Below are 15,034 nucleotides of genomic sequence, written 5' to 3'. Positions count from 1 at the left end.
TTTGGGAGAAGACTGCAAATGGAGGCAGTTAGAGTGAGAGGAGGAAGAACAAAGAAGGGGATGACGAAATAGACAGAGACATATTTCTGATGACACTGGGGCCCCCATTGTGAACCATGTCATAAATTATGACCTGACAATGAGGAAGGCTGAGCAGAGTCCAACTAATCTTGAGTCCCTGCACCTTAACATCTATATTATATTATATATATAGTGCTATTTTCTTTTTTTGTTACTAAAAGCACATAACAGTAGATCCCAGTTGTTTTCTTGTTTTGTTTTAACATTTAGGTCTACGCCTTTCAAATCTTGTTTATGAATTCACCCTCAAAGTTTTGAGAAATCAGGTCCTTAAAGGGCCCCTTTTTACCCTTTTTTGGACTCGGGACCCTTTTTGGACCCCTTTTTCTCCCAACTTTGAGGGTGTCCCACTGAAATAACAATACAAACCCATGAGACCCCTCCCAAATGAACAATACCTGAAATAAAATTTGTGGGATACCATCAAAGTTTCAAAATAATGGTAGGCCTACTTTAGACCTTTTTCAGCTCGGAACGTTTTGAGCGCCCCCTACTGGTCAACTTTGAGGGTGTCCCAGAAAAATAACAATATTATTGTATTGTGCCCTCCCTGTAGTCACCATATCAAGAAACTAATAACTGGGACACCCTCAAAGTTATGAATTAGAGGGGTGGGAACTCGTAACTTTTTTGTAATTGCCCCAGGGGGCACAAAATAGGGGGTGCTGTAACTCTGGGTATAAGAGGTCAACCATGGAACAGTTTGGGTTTTGATGTTTGGGTACCATACCCATCTCACAAAAAAAAAAAAAAAAATTCAGCTCAAACCAAGGGGGTCAACAATCCAATGTGTCTGATACTGTCTTATCCTTAGGAAAATCAAAACTTGTTTTACGCCTACATACAAAATTTCATCAACACTAGGATATTAATATGAGTCCAAATGAGCATGCTCTCTATGTGGCTTTGTGTTTAACTTACAGGGCTTTTCAGTATCTGTGTCACACGTTTCTTCTGCTCCAGAACGTTAAAGTCCTGCCGGAGGTCTGGTGACATATTTCGGGCTCTGAGGTACTCCGGATCATTGACGTTGGTCCGGTCTAAGTAGCGTTCCTTGGTGCCTCCAACTGCAGTGGGAGAGGTGCAAACCACCCCTTGATGGCTGTCCGCACTCATAACTGTGTGACCTCACCTGTGTTCTCTATGGCTGCTGTCTTTGACTGTCACCTGAGAAAAAAAATAAGAAAGAAAAAGAGACAGACAGATCATTTGACAGATAATCAAGAAATTTTGATTATTTACTGAAGAAATATGCTTCAGAATTCAAGCTACGTATAATAACCTTTACGGAATTCAAACTTCTGCAACACAGTCATTGAGGTGCAACACAAATCTGCTTCTAAAACAGCTCAAAACAAAAGTCAAAATTTGTAAAACTGTTAATTGATGTCTAAGTTTGTTTTGTTCCATGTTTTCAGGTACAACAGAATCACTCGAGGTACATTTTAATAAACATTTTTTTTGACCAGCTGCAAACAATGACGTTTGTCTTCACACATCGATCCACCCATTAAGGCTTCTACTGATTAGTAATATAGAATAATCTGTTGATTATTAATGTGATCTATAGTGCACTTGCTTCAAGTATCAGAGAAAATGGCAGTATTGTAGATTAAGTAAAACTGACTAGTTAGTTGGAAAGATATGTGACAAACTATCACAAAGATGTTTACCTTGTCAGGAAGTATAAAAATTGGTATCCATGGATTTTAAGGTATATTTAATCCCAATTTATGTGAAAACATTTGATAGATCAATGTAACCCGATTAAAATATATATCTTTTGAAGGAGAGGGCAGCCTGATGTCCAAATGGATTGTCACTTTTTTCTTTTGGCTGCCAATAATTACTGCAGATCTGGTGTAGAGCTTGTGGGGGAAGTTTTCTTCCAGACACAACTCTACATCTACATGGAAAAACACACTCACAGCTCCTGGTATTCCCAAGCGGTCTCCTACCCAAATATTAAGCAGGACCTACTCTGCTTCACTTTTGAGATCTTACAGGACCAGGTGGACTCAGAGTGGCATGGCTGCATTAATCTCTCAGAGATTATTTCAAGTAAAAACTGAATATGCAACCTCCTAATTTTCAAAGAGCATCCATGTGTCTGATTTGTGAATTGAAATCCCAACAGCATCTAAGCTAGAAGACACTCAGAGAGCACATACCTCCTCCAAGACCACATAGGGTTTACTCAGACTGCCAGTAAAAAATCTGATCTATGTGTGTATCTGATTTGAATCTGATTGCATGAAATCCACTTTTTCCCGATCTGTTTTAAGCCTCATCCATGGGTAGTTTAAAATCCATAACCTGTGAGTCAGAGCTCTGGATTTGCAGCTTTCAAACACAGTCATGTGACTGTTAAATGTGTGACTTTCATTACTGTAGCAACCAATGTGGATTAGACAGAAGATAGCATAGACACACAGATGCGATCTGGTCACTTTCTAAATATATAATGTGGACAGACAATCAGTGAGATAATCTTTGAATCAAATATTAAATATATCCAGATTGAACTGGTCATCTGAACAAAACCATACTGCTTAAAATGGATTCTGCATCTACAATCCAAAATATGTTCCAGATCAAATTCTAAATAAAATTCCTCATTTTCTAAGACATCATCCATCTGCTCACCACATTTTATCAACATCCTTTAACAACTTTTTGAGTTAAACGGTGCTATGTGCCAAACATTCTTCTGGATCTCACTTATCCTGCTAACAGTCAAACACAAATCCTAGTGAACATTTCCTCCTTGGCGGAGGTAACAAGCTAGAGACCTCCAACCGTTTGCCACAAACAGCACCACTTTAATACCACTTTGAGCAGATAGGGAGAGTTCATCAGTGAAAGGCTGCAAGTTTAGCAACCTGCTTCCTCTCAGACCTGCAGTGGAATAAAGCAGGGCAGAGCATTCATTATGAAGCACAAAACATCCATCAGAAAAAAAAAAGTTCATGCAAAAACACACAAACACACACAGCTAAATTCACCGCTGCTCCCCCTTGTCTTCACAAACTGCTGATCCCTCCGGATGTGACCACACCAAGGGAGTTTTGGACAGAGACAGTGACCCATTGACTAAGACATGGAGAGGGTGGTGAGTAGGGTGGGGTGGGGGATCGTGCTCAGGACTGCTGCATTTGCATGTTTTGTGATGGAGCAGATGACGGGATACTGCGGTGTGTGTGTGTGTGTGTAAGGGGGGTATGGACTTTAGAGAAGAGTGGTTTACATCAATTTATTAACATTATTTTAGAGAAGATACAGCTATTCAACCAAACAGGATTCAAACCAGTCAGCAAATTTCTGTGCTGCACTTTCTGCATTTTGACCAACTTTCTCCAAAACATCTAATCTATTTTGCACATTTTTTCATCTTTAAATACACTGAAAAAAAAAAAAAAAAAATTAATAATTGCAACACTTTTGTTTTTGCTCTCATTTTTCAGGAGCTGAACCTAAACATCTAAAATATTTTCTATATACACAAATGATCTCTTTTCTCAAATATTGTTCATAAATCTGTGTTAGTGAGCACTTCTTTTCTGAGATAATCCATCCCTCCTCACAGGTGTGGCATATCAAGATGCTGATTAGACAGCATGACTATTGCCTTAGGCTGGCCACACTAAAAGGTCACTCTGAAAATTGCAGTTTTATCACACAGCACGATGCCACAGATGTCACAAGTTCTGAGGGAGTGTTCATTCGAGGAAGTGTTGAATGTTCATTTCTCTACCTTAAGCCGTCTCCAAAGGCGTTTTAGAGAATTTGGCAAGACATCCAACCGGCCTCACAACCGCAGACCACATGTAACCACACCAGCCCAGGACCTCCACATCCAGCATGTTCACCTCCAAGATCATCTAAGACCAGCCACCGGGACAGCTGCTGCAAAAACCAAAGAATTTCTGCACAAACTGTCAGAAACTGTCTCAGGGAAGCTCATCTGCATGCTTGTGATCCTCAACAGGGTCTCGACCTGACTGCAGTTCATTGTCATCACCGACTTGAGTGGATGAATGCTCGCATTTGATGGCGTCTGCTGATCAAAGCTATACAAGGTGTGACCACCATTTGCTTGAGGCAAACGGTGGTCACACCAGATACTGCCTGGTATTCTGACCCCCAGACTCCTCAAATGAAGCAAAACTGAACATTTCAGAGTGGCCTTTTATTGTGGCCAGCCTAAGGCACATCTGTGCAATAATCATGCTGTCTAACACGCATCTTGATGTGCCACACCTGTGAGGTGGGCTGGATTATCTCGGCAATGGAGAAGTGCTCACTAACACAGATTTAGACAGATTTGTGAACAATATTTGACAGAAATGTGTTTTGTGTACACAAAAAATGTTTTTGATCTTTGAGTTCAGCTCATGAAAAACGGGAGCAAAAACAAAAGTGTTGTCTTTATATTTTTGCTCGGTGTATGAACAACTGAGGACAGAAAATCAAGGAAGAAGCTGATTGTACATATGTTACAGGATGTTGTGCCTGCTGCCTACAGTTCAAGGTTTGTTGGGGTTTCTATGGGGGTTTTTATGGGGTTTTTATAATCAATAGTAGAGAACAACAGGGCTATAACCTTCCTGTGGAGTCTGAGGTTCAAAGACAGTCGTGGGAAATACTGAACTTTTACAGGATTTTCAGTAGCAGCTTTTGAAGTAAATCACTCATATTTGAGGTTTCAGTTTTTATTTCCCCCTCACCCTAAAACAACATGTCTGTGGTTTTTATACAGTAAGGCATATGTCTGACGGAGGCCAGCTACTGAGAGGAATGACGACAAGTTAAAGACAATGTTCTGCCCTTTATTTAGCACACACTGCTGAAATGCTTTAGAGCAAAGCACGAGTACAAAGTCTCCTATGTGTCTACTTTTAAAGTGATTTAAGTGGACAATCCACACTACAGCTGTGTCACAGACATCAATCCACCCTGGGAATATTCATTTACAAAACAACAGATTTAGTTGGTTGTTGTTTCACAATTAAGGCCTGACTGATACATCGGTTGGCTGATATTATCAGCTGACATGAGCCTTTCACAACACTGGTGCTACTTTGTCCGATATGAAAACTTGTACTGTACTAAATACATAATGTAGACAGCACTTTGCCTGTTAGAAATGGCATCATTACAGGTTGATCAGCAGGGAGTCCTCTGACGGCATTGTTTATAATCTTGTCAAACATGTCTGGGACCCTCATCACTCAAAATACCTACACGCCTCATTCAGTTTCAATCAGAGTGGGTGTTTTAGAGTGACAAAAGACAAGTGGCATTAGTATTGTATTGGCTCCCCAAAAAATGCATATCAGTCAGGCTCTACTCAGAATGTCAATGAGATGTCCAACATTCCAGTTAGGACTCGAAAATGGTGTGACTCAGGGCTAACGAACATCAGCCCCTGCAAGCCTGTGCAGTAATTTTTCCATTATTTTGAAGAGTAGTCAAAAATCAGACTCAAGATGATGCAGTGTTCTACCTGGGGCTGACATGTGTTCGCCATGTGATGTAGTTTAAATTCCTGGAAAATTGCCCAAATATTCATGCATTCATTTTTTTCCCTCATGGATTCATGTTCAGACTGAGCAAGTGTCTTTATAATGACACAAAATATTTGTCATTTACAGTATGGTGCATTATTGTGTATGATTCTTAGACTGAATTTGTACTTTATTATATAGAAAACACTTGGGAAAAAGACAGGCCTGGCATTTAGTTTCTAGATCTATATTCCTAGCTAATCCACTTCCCATGGACGTTTTTTTGAGTTTGAGGAGTCTCTTTGGTGGTATATGTGCATGTGCACTATGCAGCCATTGTACATGGCATATGGTAGCATCTGTGGTGTGAAGTAAACCAATGTGCTTTTCTTTTTTCATATAAATTTCTGATTTTAATCTTTTTTTTTTGCCTGAAATTTTCCCTGCACTAGTAACAGCACAGGGTTTGGACAGTAAAACAGCAGTCCATCCCAGCCAGCCTGTGTCGACACTCACTCAAAAAACAATGAATGCATTCATCTTGTAACTCATCAAATTAAACGAACAATCCCTGTTCCATTTGGTGCACTTTGATACCCAAGACTGGTCACAAAAGCAGATTATTTTGCTATCCAGCTCATGATTTGTGGATGCTGGATTAATTATCAAAAGTTACAAACATCTGTGGTTTTGAACTCACATGTAGATTATCTGCTTCCAGAGCAGTGGGTGTACACATTGTGTACTCATCGCTGCAGTCAGCAAACAACTTACTTATTCAACCATGTGGAGAAACATCGTGCCCACTATGTGGGCAAATACAGGATGAAATATAAAACAGAAGAGAAAAGCAACACCGGAAATTAAAGAATGGCTAGAAGGCTGAGGATGGCAGCAAAACCTCTAATCTGTAGATAACTACAAACGCTGTTCTGGAATTTTTTGAAAGTTTGCAAAGTTAGGGTAAGCCACGTTAGACCTCACTCTTGTGAAAGTGCCTTGTGGTGACTTACGTTTGTCTGTTGCACGCCAACATGAGTAGCTGAGCCTTTTTTGTATATTCGAGTGACATATAAGGTCCCACAATTGACAGTGCATGTCAGAGCACAAACCAAGCACAAAGTCAAAGGAATTGTCTATAGACCTCCAAGAGAGGATTGTCTTGAGGTACAAATCTGGGGAAGAGTACAGAAACATTTCTGCTGCTTTGAAGGTCCTAATGAGTACAGCGGCCTCCATCATCCAAAAATGGAAGAAGTACAGATCCACCAGGACTCTTCCTATAGCTGGCCACCCATCTAAAGTGAGAGATCGGAGGAGAAGGGCCAAAGTCAGGGAGGTGACCAAGAACACAATGGTCACTCTGTCAGAGCTTCAGCATTCCTCTGTGGAGAGAGGAGAACCTTCCAGAAGCACAACCACCTCTGCAACAATCCACAAATCAGGCCTGTATGGTAGTTTGGCCCAACAGAAGCCACTCCTTAGTAAAAGGCATATGGCAGTCCACCTGGAGTTTGCAAAAAGGCACCTGAAGGACTCTCAGACCATGAAGAACAAAATTCTCTGTTCTGATGAGACAAAGATTGAACTCTTTGGCATGAATGTCTGGCGTCATGTTTGGAGGAAACCAGGCAGCAGCTCTACAGTGAAGCATGGTTGTGGCAGCATCATGCTGTGGGGATGTTTTTCAGCAGCAGGAACTGGGTGACTAGTAAGGATTGAGGTAAAGATGAATGCAGCAATGTACAGAGACATCCTGGATGAAAACCTGCTCCAGAGCGCTCTTAACTCAGACTGGGGTGACGGTTCATCTTTCAGCAGGACAACGACCCTAAGCACACAGCCAAGATATCAAAGGAGTGGCTTCAGGACAACTCTGTGAATGTCCTGAGTGGCCCAGCCAGAGTCCAGACCTGAATCCAATGGAACATCTCTGGAGGCTTGTGGCATCATATTCAAGAAGACTTGAGGCTGTAAACGGTGCATCCACAAAGTATTTATTGAGCAAAGGGTGTGAAAACTTATTACATCCATGTGATTTCTTGGTTTGTTATTTTTAATAAATTTGCAAAAAAATTCAAAAAGACTTTTTTCAAGTTGTATTATGGGGTATTGTGGGTATAATTTTGGGGGGAAGGGGGGTTTGAAATGAAAATGTGAAATGATAGATAGATAGATAGATAGATAGATAGATAGATAGATAGATAGATAGATAGATAGATAGATAGATAGATAGATAGATAGATAGATAGATAGATAGATAGATAGATAGATAAGAACTTTAATAATCTCGAAGGAAATTGCATTTGGCCTGCTGCTCATAAAACATCAATCATACAACAAATAAATAACTAAAATAGATGACAAAAATACAATAACATTACATTAAAAACAGTCAGTCAGTTGTAAAACTGACAGACTATAAAATTATGAAAATGCTGTGAATACTTTCCAAATGAACCATATGTGTTTTTCTGAGTACCCTACTAGCAGCATTTGTAAGCCACATTTTCATTGTGACAGCAGCATTAATCACAGAAAACTCTCCACAGAAAGAGAAATGCGGCATTTTTTGAGCATTCTCACGATTCTTTGTTCATACAAACAAAACAACTTGCTGTATGTATCCTTTAACTGTCTACATGTCATAAAAATCTATATTTACTTTGGTTTTATTGGACCGTTCTTTGGCGTGACATCAAGGTTTTTATTACTTCTCGTTATTATTCTTGTTTCCTTCCAAATGCTTATTCTCGTGCCAGTTAAACTTGTGATTGGGGAGCAAGTTCAAGCACAGATGTTGAAAAGGCTCTTCATATACTTTGAGGGGTGATGTGCTTGACTGTCCTGCCTACGTGCAGTAGTGTACCAGTCCCAGTGTGTGTGCTGGTGATGCAAAATCTATTGTCTATTATCAGTATACCATTGTTTACAAGTCATCACAAACCCTTTTCAAATAAAAAAAGACGAATCAAATCAGGATAAAGTACTTTTTAAATTAATACATTGCTTTGCTTACAGTATGTATCTACTACCATTTGAAAGGTTACCACCCATAAAGAAAACTACTGGTGGAACACATTCTTTTTCAGATTTCAGTTCCACATAAGTGGAAAAAAATTTCTATGTGACTGGGTGACCTCTGAGTGCATCTGTGATCAGTTCAGGCATGTCATCGGTAATAGGAGCACAAATTCCCATTTATGCGTGTCCCAGTCTGGAAGGTGGCAGCGAATACAGGATCATCAGCTACCTGACTGTCCCCTACACAACACAACAGCTCCAGGATGAGCCACACACCATCAGTGTTGGAGGCAGCTTTTGGAGATTAAAAGCACGTTGGAGGTACCTCCTCAAAAGAAACAACTGCAAGATGGAGATGGACAAGAAAATACCATTGACCTGCTGCTGAAGAGCCCACTGATGCATCACCACTGAAACTGCAACAGGTTGTTTTTTTTTTTAAACACTGCCCATGTTGTGTTAATCTGTTGATTAGCCTCCAGATCTCCAGCTCACCCATAATACTTCAGTACTCCACTGACATTTGGATCTGGATCAGAGCCAGCAGCTCAGATAAAATCAACTCTTCTTCGTCTCCTCACGGCAGCCATTTACTTCTATCCACTTTCTCTTCATCACTAACTGCACAACTCCAAAACTGTACAGCAGTAGCCAGTGAACCAGTATTGAACAGTATGTCTGGTATTTATATTTGTATTTACATTTATATTTGCAAACTGTTTTTATTTTTTACTTTCACTTTTGACACTGTGTGCTTCTTAAGGTGCCCTGACACTTGCATAACTTTGATCTGCACTCTTGCATGCACATCATTGTGATGATCCCACCTGCTGTGTTCCCAGCTGGACGCCGTGCTTTGTTCCACTAGATGCCACGCGTTGTGTGCTGGACGCTGTGTATAGAAAATAATTATTTCACAGCAGATTAATCATTTTCTATTGGAGTTAGCTGTTGAAAATGGCTCTAATCGCTTCCAGAATCACAGCGGACTGCTCCAACAGCAGCTTTTCCCTCTCTCGTGCACGCATTGAACGAGGTGGAGAAAGCATTTGGAGCCATCTATAAAGGCAGTTATGTGTCATGTTTATATTGTAATAGCTTGGTAAAACACTTGGATGTTCATTCCTTCTCATGAGTAGCTGTAAAAGTGTGTTTATGATAGATTTAACATCTCGTTATAATCGTTCAGACGAGCTGCGCTCTGATGCGGTGCGCTGACACAACCACTTGCACTCACATGAAGTGTTTTTGACTTGTTTGCATAATGTTCACTTGAAGTTCATGTCATATGTATGTTGAAGATATTGAACATTATAAAATTGTCTTTGTGCACGTGCACAAAGCCGTGCACATTTTACACCAGTTTACAATAAGTTTGAGATGTGTTTACTCTTGTGCACGGCAGAGTGTGTGCAAGTGCATGGATCAAATTCGTACAAGTGTCAAAGGGCCTTTATTCTGTATGCTGCTATACAATGGAACCTCAATTTCCCTGAGGGAGTCTTCCCAAGGGATCAATAAAGTTCTCTCTAATCTAATGCAAATGCGAATGTAAACTCCAAACAAAAGCAGCCGTATTATGTTCACATGGATGATGGCTCCAAAACAATTACACTGGAAAAGACGCCCACTAACACTCAAGAGTCCACTCATGGGCACACTATATATATTTTTATCATGCTCAGGAGGAAGAAACTTCAAAGGTGACTGCAGTGTCCATGCGAGGAGCTGCAGTTTAAAATAGATGAGCAGCTTTTTGGATTGTGTTACAACCCCAATGGCAACAATAGCAGGAAAGAATATGTACGTTAGCTAATTATAATCACACACACTGTAAATCCCAAGTGTAAGAGTAGACGCACACACAAATAAACACACACAGTAACCAACAAAGTCTACAGACACTTCACAAAGACTCACACAAAAGAGGTGTGTACCTTGTCTAAACATGCCTACATGTCAGATCAGGCAGTGAAACTGGAGTGCATATGAGCCAAATACTCAGATGCTTACAGCAGCTTTACTATGTAACAGGGGTGAACAGTTCTCCTGAGTGCACCAATGTGCCAGCAGGCAGTGTTTCCTCTCCAACCAATACATGCCAGACATTTGAACTTTGGAAGTCCTGCAAAAGTGGGTGCTGCTTCTCAAAAATGAGTCTCATCTCTACTGATGCGTGTGCGTGACATAAAGATTCTTAGGGGCATGTGTTGCACTTAAGGCAAAGCAGCACAAAGCTCGGCAGCTGTCATTTTTGACACCAAGCACCCATGTGTTCTAAATCAAATCACTTGGGTACGAGGAGGTAGAGCATGTCCACATGTGATAAAACACAAAGGATGGTAAACTATGCCTGGGTGAAGCAAGAGGAAACTCATGGGGAGCCATCCTGACATGCAACTCTGTCATCAAACCTCGGTATGGAGTGGAAGCCTAATCAAACACTCCCTCCTTCCTGTGTGTTGGTCTAAACATGTTGCATGGTCAGCATAGATCTGACGTATTGATATGGTCTGTCATCAGAAAGCATTTACAACTTAGAAGACTACAAAAACATGTTCTACAGTCCAGTGCTGTATTGTACTGTACACAGAGTGCAGCAACCAGAAGCACCTCACATAAGTGGGTTGTACATTGTGCTTGCCTGCAATTATTGCCGTCAGACATCTGCAAGTCATGTCATGTCTGGGAGCACGTGCTGGTGCCGCACATCGCATGGATGGCAAGCGCCCAGGCAGACAACTGTCCATCCCCACATCTCTAAAATAACCATCTATCTGCTACAGCCAAGTGAAACATGGGCATCACTTGCTCACCATTCATTTAATGTAATAATAATGAAATGGTATGGGAGGAAGCAGAGACAAGCTTATTTTACCAGCTGATTTTCAAAGTTAAGAGACATTCTATGTGAAAAATATGCAACAAAATTTTATTTAAATCAACCATTAAATGATGATAAACATTAAAAAAAAACTTCACACTGCTGCTTCACAGCTTCACTTCAGCGATTTTTGGTGGCCGCAGTCCGCTGTGCTATCTGTCAGGTAAGCACTGACCTGTTAGCATATCAGACATTCTTTCAATTGGTTCCTCAGTATGACAAAGCTGTGTGCCTGGTGCAGTTCAGGTTAAAAGGACAGACATGTGCCACTTGGTGCCAAAGGATCGATATCATGTTGGACTACAAAACTCCCATGAACAATAATCAGGGTAAACCCGACACTTTTACGCCAACTGTCCAGCTTTGTGCCATTATCTCTGACCATTTAAATCGTAAAGCGCCCTTAGAAATGCTCCCAAATTGGCACGTGTGGTCTGTACATGACAACATAGGCCCACTGAAGTTTATTAATTGAATACAATAACATTATCTAACTGCTGTCATTGAAACTTAAGAACCGTGTTAGAAATGTGGACCTCATTTAATAAATGGAGTTGACTAGTTAACTCATTATTAATAAAGATGTCATGAGACAAAGTGTGCAAATAAAGGAACTAAATCAGGTATAAGACATGTTGTTCAGTGATCGTGCCAGTTGTTCCTCAAGAATTTGCATTACAGTAACAGAAAGCTACTGACACCGTTGGTTCTTGTCTGATATATGCTCACTTTTGCCTCTAAGTGTTGTCCCGTTTGAGAATGACCTTTACAGAGTTACGCCTATCATCATACAGGCTGCACTCACAATTAGGAAGGTGGAGGCACCTTCAGCACAGTTTGTGCTCATGTAGCACCTGGGTACGGAACAGCCAATGCCTGCTAATTATTCACCGCGCTGGGAAGTGTGTATTGCTTTGACAGCAGTAAGTGAGTAAGTGAACGAATGAGACAGTCCATCTGAGCCAGTTTGTGTCAACAAACTCAAATTGTAACTCAAACCTCCCAAGTCCCCGCGAGGCCCATGTGACTTTGCAACTGTAACATGTGGGCCTGACCTGCAGGGCCACATGGGCGACGGTGCTGGCACACCAACTTTACTGGCAAAAGGACTAACTTTAACTAAGACGTCCATACGTTTTCAGTGCATCCACTGAATCACAGTCGTTCCTCCTACCATGTGCAAAAGGTGCTGTGCGTACTGGTAACTGTGGTGTAACACAGTCTGTCAGTCTATATTTGGCAATATTTAAAATCTAATTTACCTCCATATCTGCTCAACCAAGTGTTCTACCACAGAGCAAAAACATAAAGGTCAGAGGTGATTTGGGCAATGAATCAAGTTGAATATTTTTCCAAATATGACAATCACAACATCAATCACTTAAAGGTGCTTCATATGGATAAGGATCTGATCCATTCATTGGCAACAGTGGTCAGAAAAAAAAACTTCCTCAGGCAATTTGATGACAGCAAGAAACCTGATGCTCACCAGATTCAGTGGGCTGACTGTCCTTGGATATATCCTGCACCTCCCTCATTTACTTCTCTGTTATACCAGACTTTTTCATACAATACGACAAGTCTTATCTTGGCACTCTGTCATTATCTTTATTTAAGTCACAAAGAAACAACGCATCTCCTTCTGGCTTCTCTAGACTCTCCTTCTCCTCTTCTCTAGACTTCATCATCACTCCCAGAGCAAATATCGCACCTGCAGTGCTCAGTCTGAGTGTAATTTAAAGCTATTAATTTCGAAACACAGAAAATTCTTCTTTGAACTTTAATGGTCTTTGATGGATATGTTGTTAACGTATGAATTTTATGTGTTTCAACGCATGTAATTTCAGATTATTTCATTCCCAATTGTGGCACCAACTTGTGACTGACTGCTACCATATTTCACAGGCAGCTTTTTACTAATTTCTCTGTCATTGGGTCATGTTTTGTGTGACCAAGTTGTACAGTGTGGGACAAGTCCCCTTTCATACTATAAGTCTTATTTTGAAAAACTTAAAGAAATAATAAAGATGGACCAAATGTTAAAAAAAGAAACACTTCATCTCTACATGAAAGAAAATGTTTCTCTCAACTCTGATGGTTTTTAATGTAAATATATGGAAAAAATATTCATGTTAATATGATTTTTCATATTTTGAAAAATACAGAGTGAAGAACTTCAAAATAAACCATACCTACCAAAGGATAAACGTTTTGTCTTTATTCACTGGATATGCTCAAAAGGCTTCAGCTCTATAGGGCAAACGGGTGATTTTGGTGAATTTTTAATCTTTTGAGGCAGGAGATATTTTCGAGTGTCATTTGCACAATGAGGCACGCTCACTTTACAGAATCGTCACCAAATTGTAGGGTTCAACTCAGTCATGAGCCCCGATTACACCAGGCAAATTTTGTCTAATTCCATGCACATTTTCTCAGATTATTCTTTTTGCATTTGTGGCACCCCAAGTGTCATATATTTACCAAATGTGGTACACAGCCTTTGCTCATTCGTCTCCTTGACATACATTTCATCTTTATAGGAGTTACAAAAATGTAAGACTTTCTGTTCTGACTGCTCCCTGTATTCTGTTCTCCTTGATAAAGTTGGCATCTTTTAAGGTATAATTCTCCTTTAAATGACTTAACTGGCCTGTCACACCTTGACAATTTAGCCCACATTTAGCCGATGTATGAAAAATATGCTGAATACGTTGACGTACGTCTAATAAGTTATGCATGCATTTTGTGTAAGTTAAGAGGATGTTGAAGCATGCTGGTAAACAGTGTAGTGCTGCGAGTACATTGAAACATTTTGGGCAAGCACAATATTTTTGAGGCATGCCAGCGTATGTCTCACATATCCCGCATACGTGGGCCACAAGTTGTAGGTAAGTTATGTGATTGTTGACACACGTTTTTTGTAATTACTCATAAGTCGAAATATATCTATTGATCCTGCCCATTGATTGGCTGAACAACCGAAAGCTGCAGTCAACTGAACAGTTCACACCATTTCAAATATTGAAACCATATAGTAAATATAAAGTCTTATCTTACCTGTTCGTTTCAGTCAGATTCATCATCACAGCCTGATGAAAACGTATCCACATAAAGTGTCCTGATTTTAGAAAACAGCATTTGAAAATATTTTAGTTCCTTGTTGTGGCTGAAGAAACGTAGCGTCTGTGTTTTCATAGTCTCTGTGTTTTCTCTGCCCCTGGTGTGTTTCTCAGCCTGAGCCAGGGGTAGCCAACACTTTGTGCCACAACAAGAAAATTAACAAATTTTAAAAGTTGAAAGAATCACAGTGCCTCATTCATTCACTTCAGCGTTTAACACAGACATAAGTTGATTCTTTAGCATTCTGCATACATCACCTGCCGTGTGGAGGGGAGAGGCCGTGCAAAAGTGTTTGTGCTCTCAATGACGTGCTTGCCAACATCTACATGCACCGCCTACAAGATTAATGGGTTCTGCAGGTGGTGGAAACGCAAACCAAGCCAGACTTGACCGTTCCGACCCGTACCATACCGTGCAG

At 40.4% G+C, this 15,034-nt stretch overlaps 1 protein-coding gene across 6 annotated transcripts in view; it reads right to left on the bottom strand.

Annotated features, from left to right (window-relative positions):
- The window catches only part of add3a (adducin 3 (gamma) a), a 259,484-nt gene that overhangs the window by 144,096 nt on the left and 100,354 nt on the right, over nt 1-15,034 (bottom strand). For 3 of the 6 annotated variants that reach the window (XM_034189173.1, XM_034189174.1, XM_034189172.1), the window contains one exon: nt 1,003-1,248. In XM_034189173.1, the coding sequence (XP_034045064.1) occupies nt 1,003-1,197 (195 nt within the window). In that variant the 5' untranslated portion in view covers nt 1,198-1,248. Of the gene's footprint in view, nt 1-1,002; nt 1,249-15,034 lie in introns of those variants that run through there. The other 3 variants (XM_034189176.1, XM_034189175.1, XM_034189177.1) reach the window with 1 other exon arrangement.

This window comes from Thalassophryne amazonica, chromosome 15 (assembly GCF_902500255.1).
Source record: "Thalassophryne amazonica chromosome 15, fThaAma1.1, whole genome shotgun sequence".
NCBI classification, from domain to species: Eukaryota; Metazoa; Chordata; class Actinopteri; order Batrachoidiformes; family Batrachoididae; genus Thalassophryne; species Thalassophryne amazonica.
Note: the sequence above shows the minus strand (reverse complement) of the source record. Positions and strands in the feature narration are given on the sequence as shown.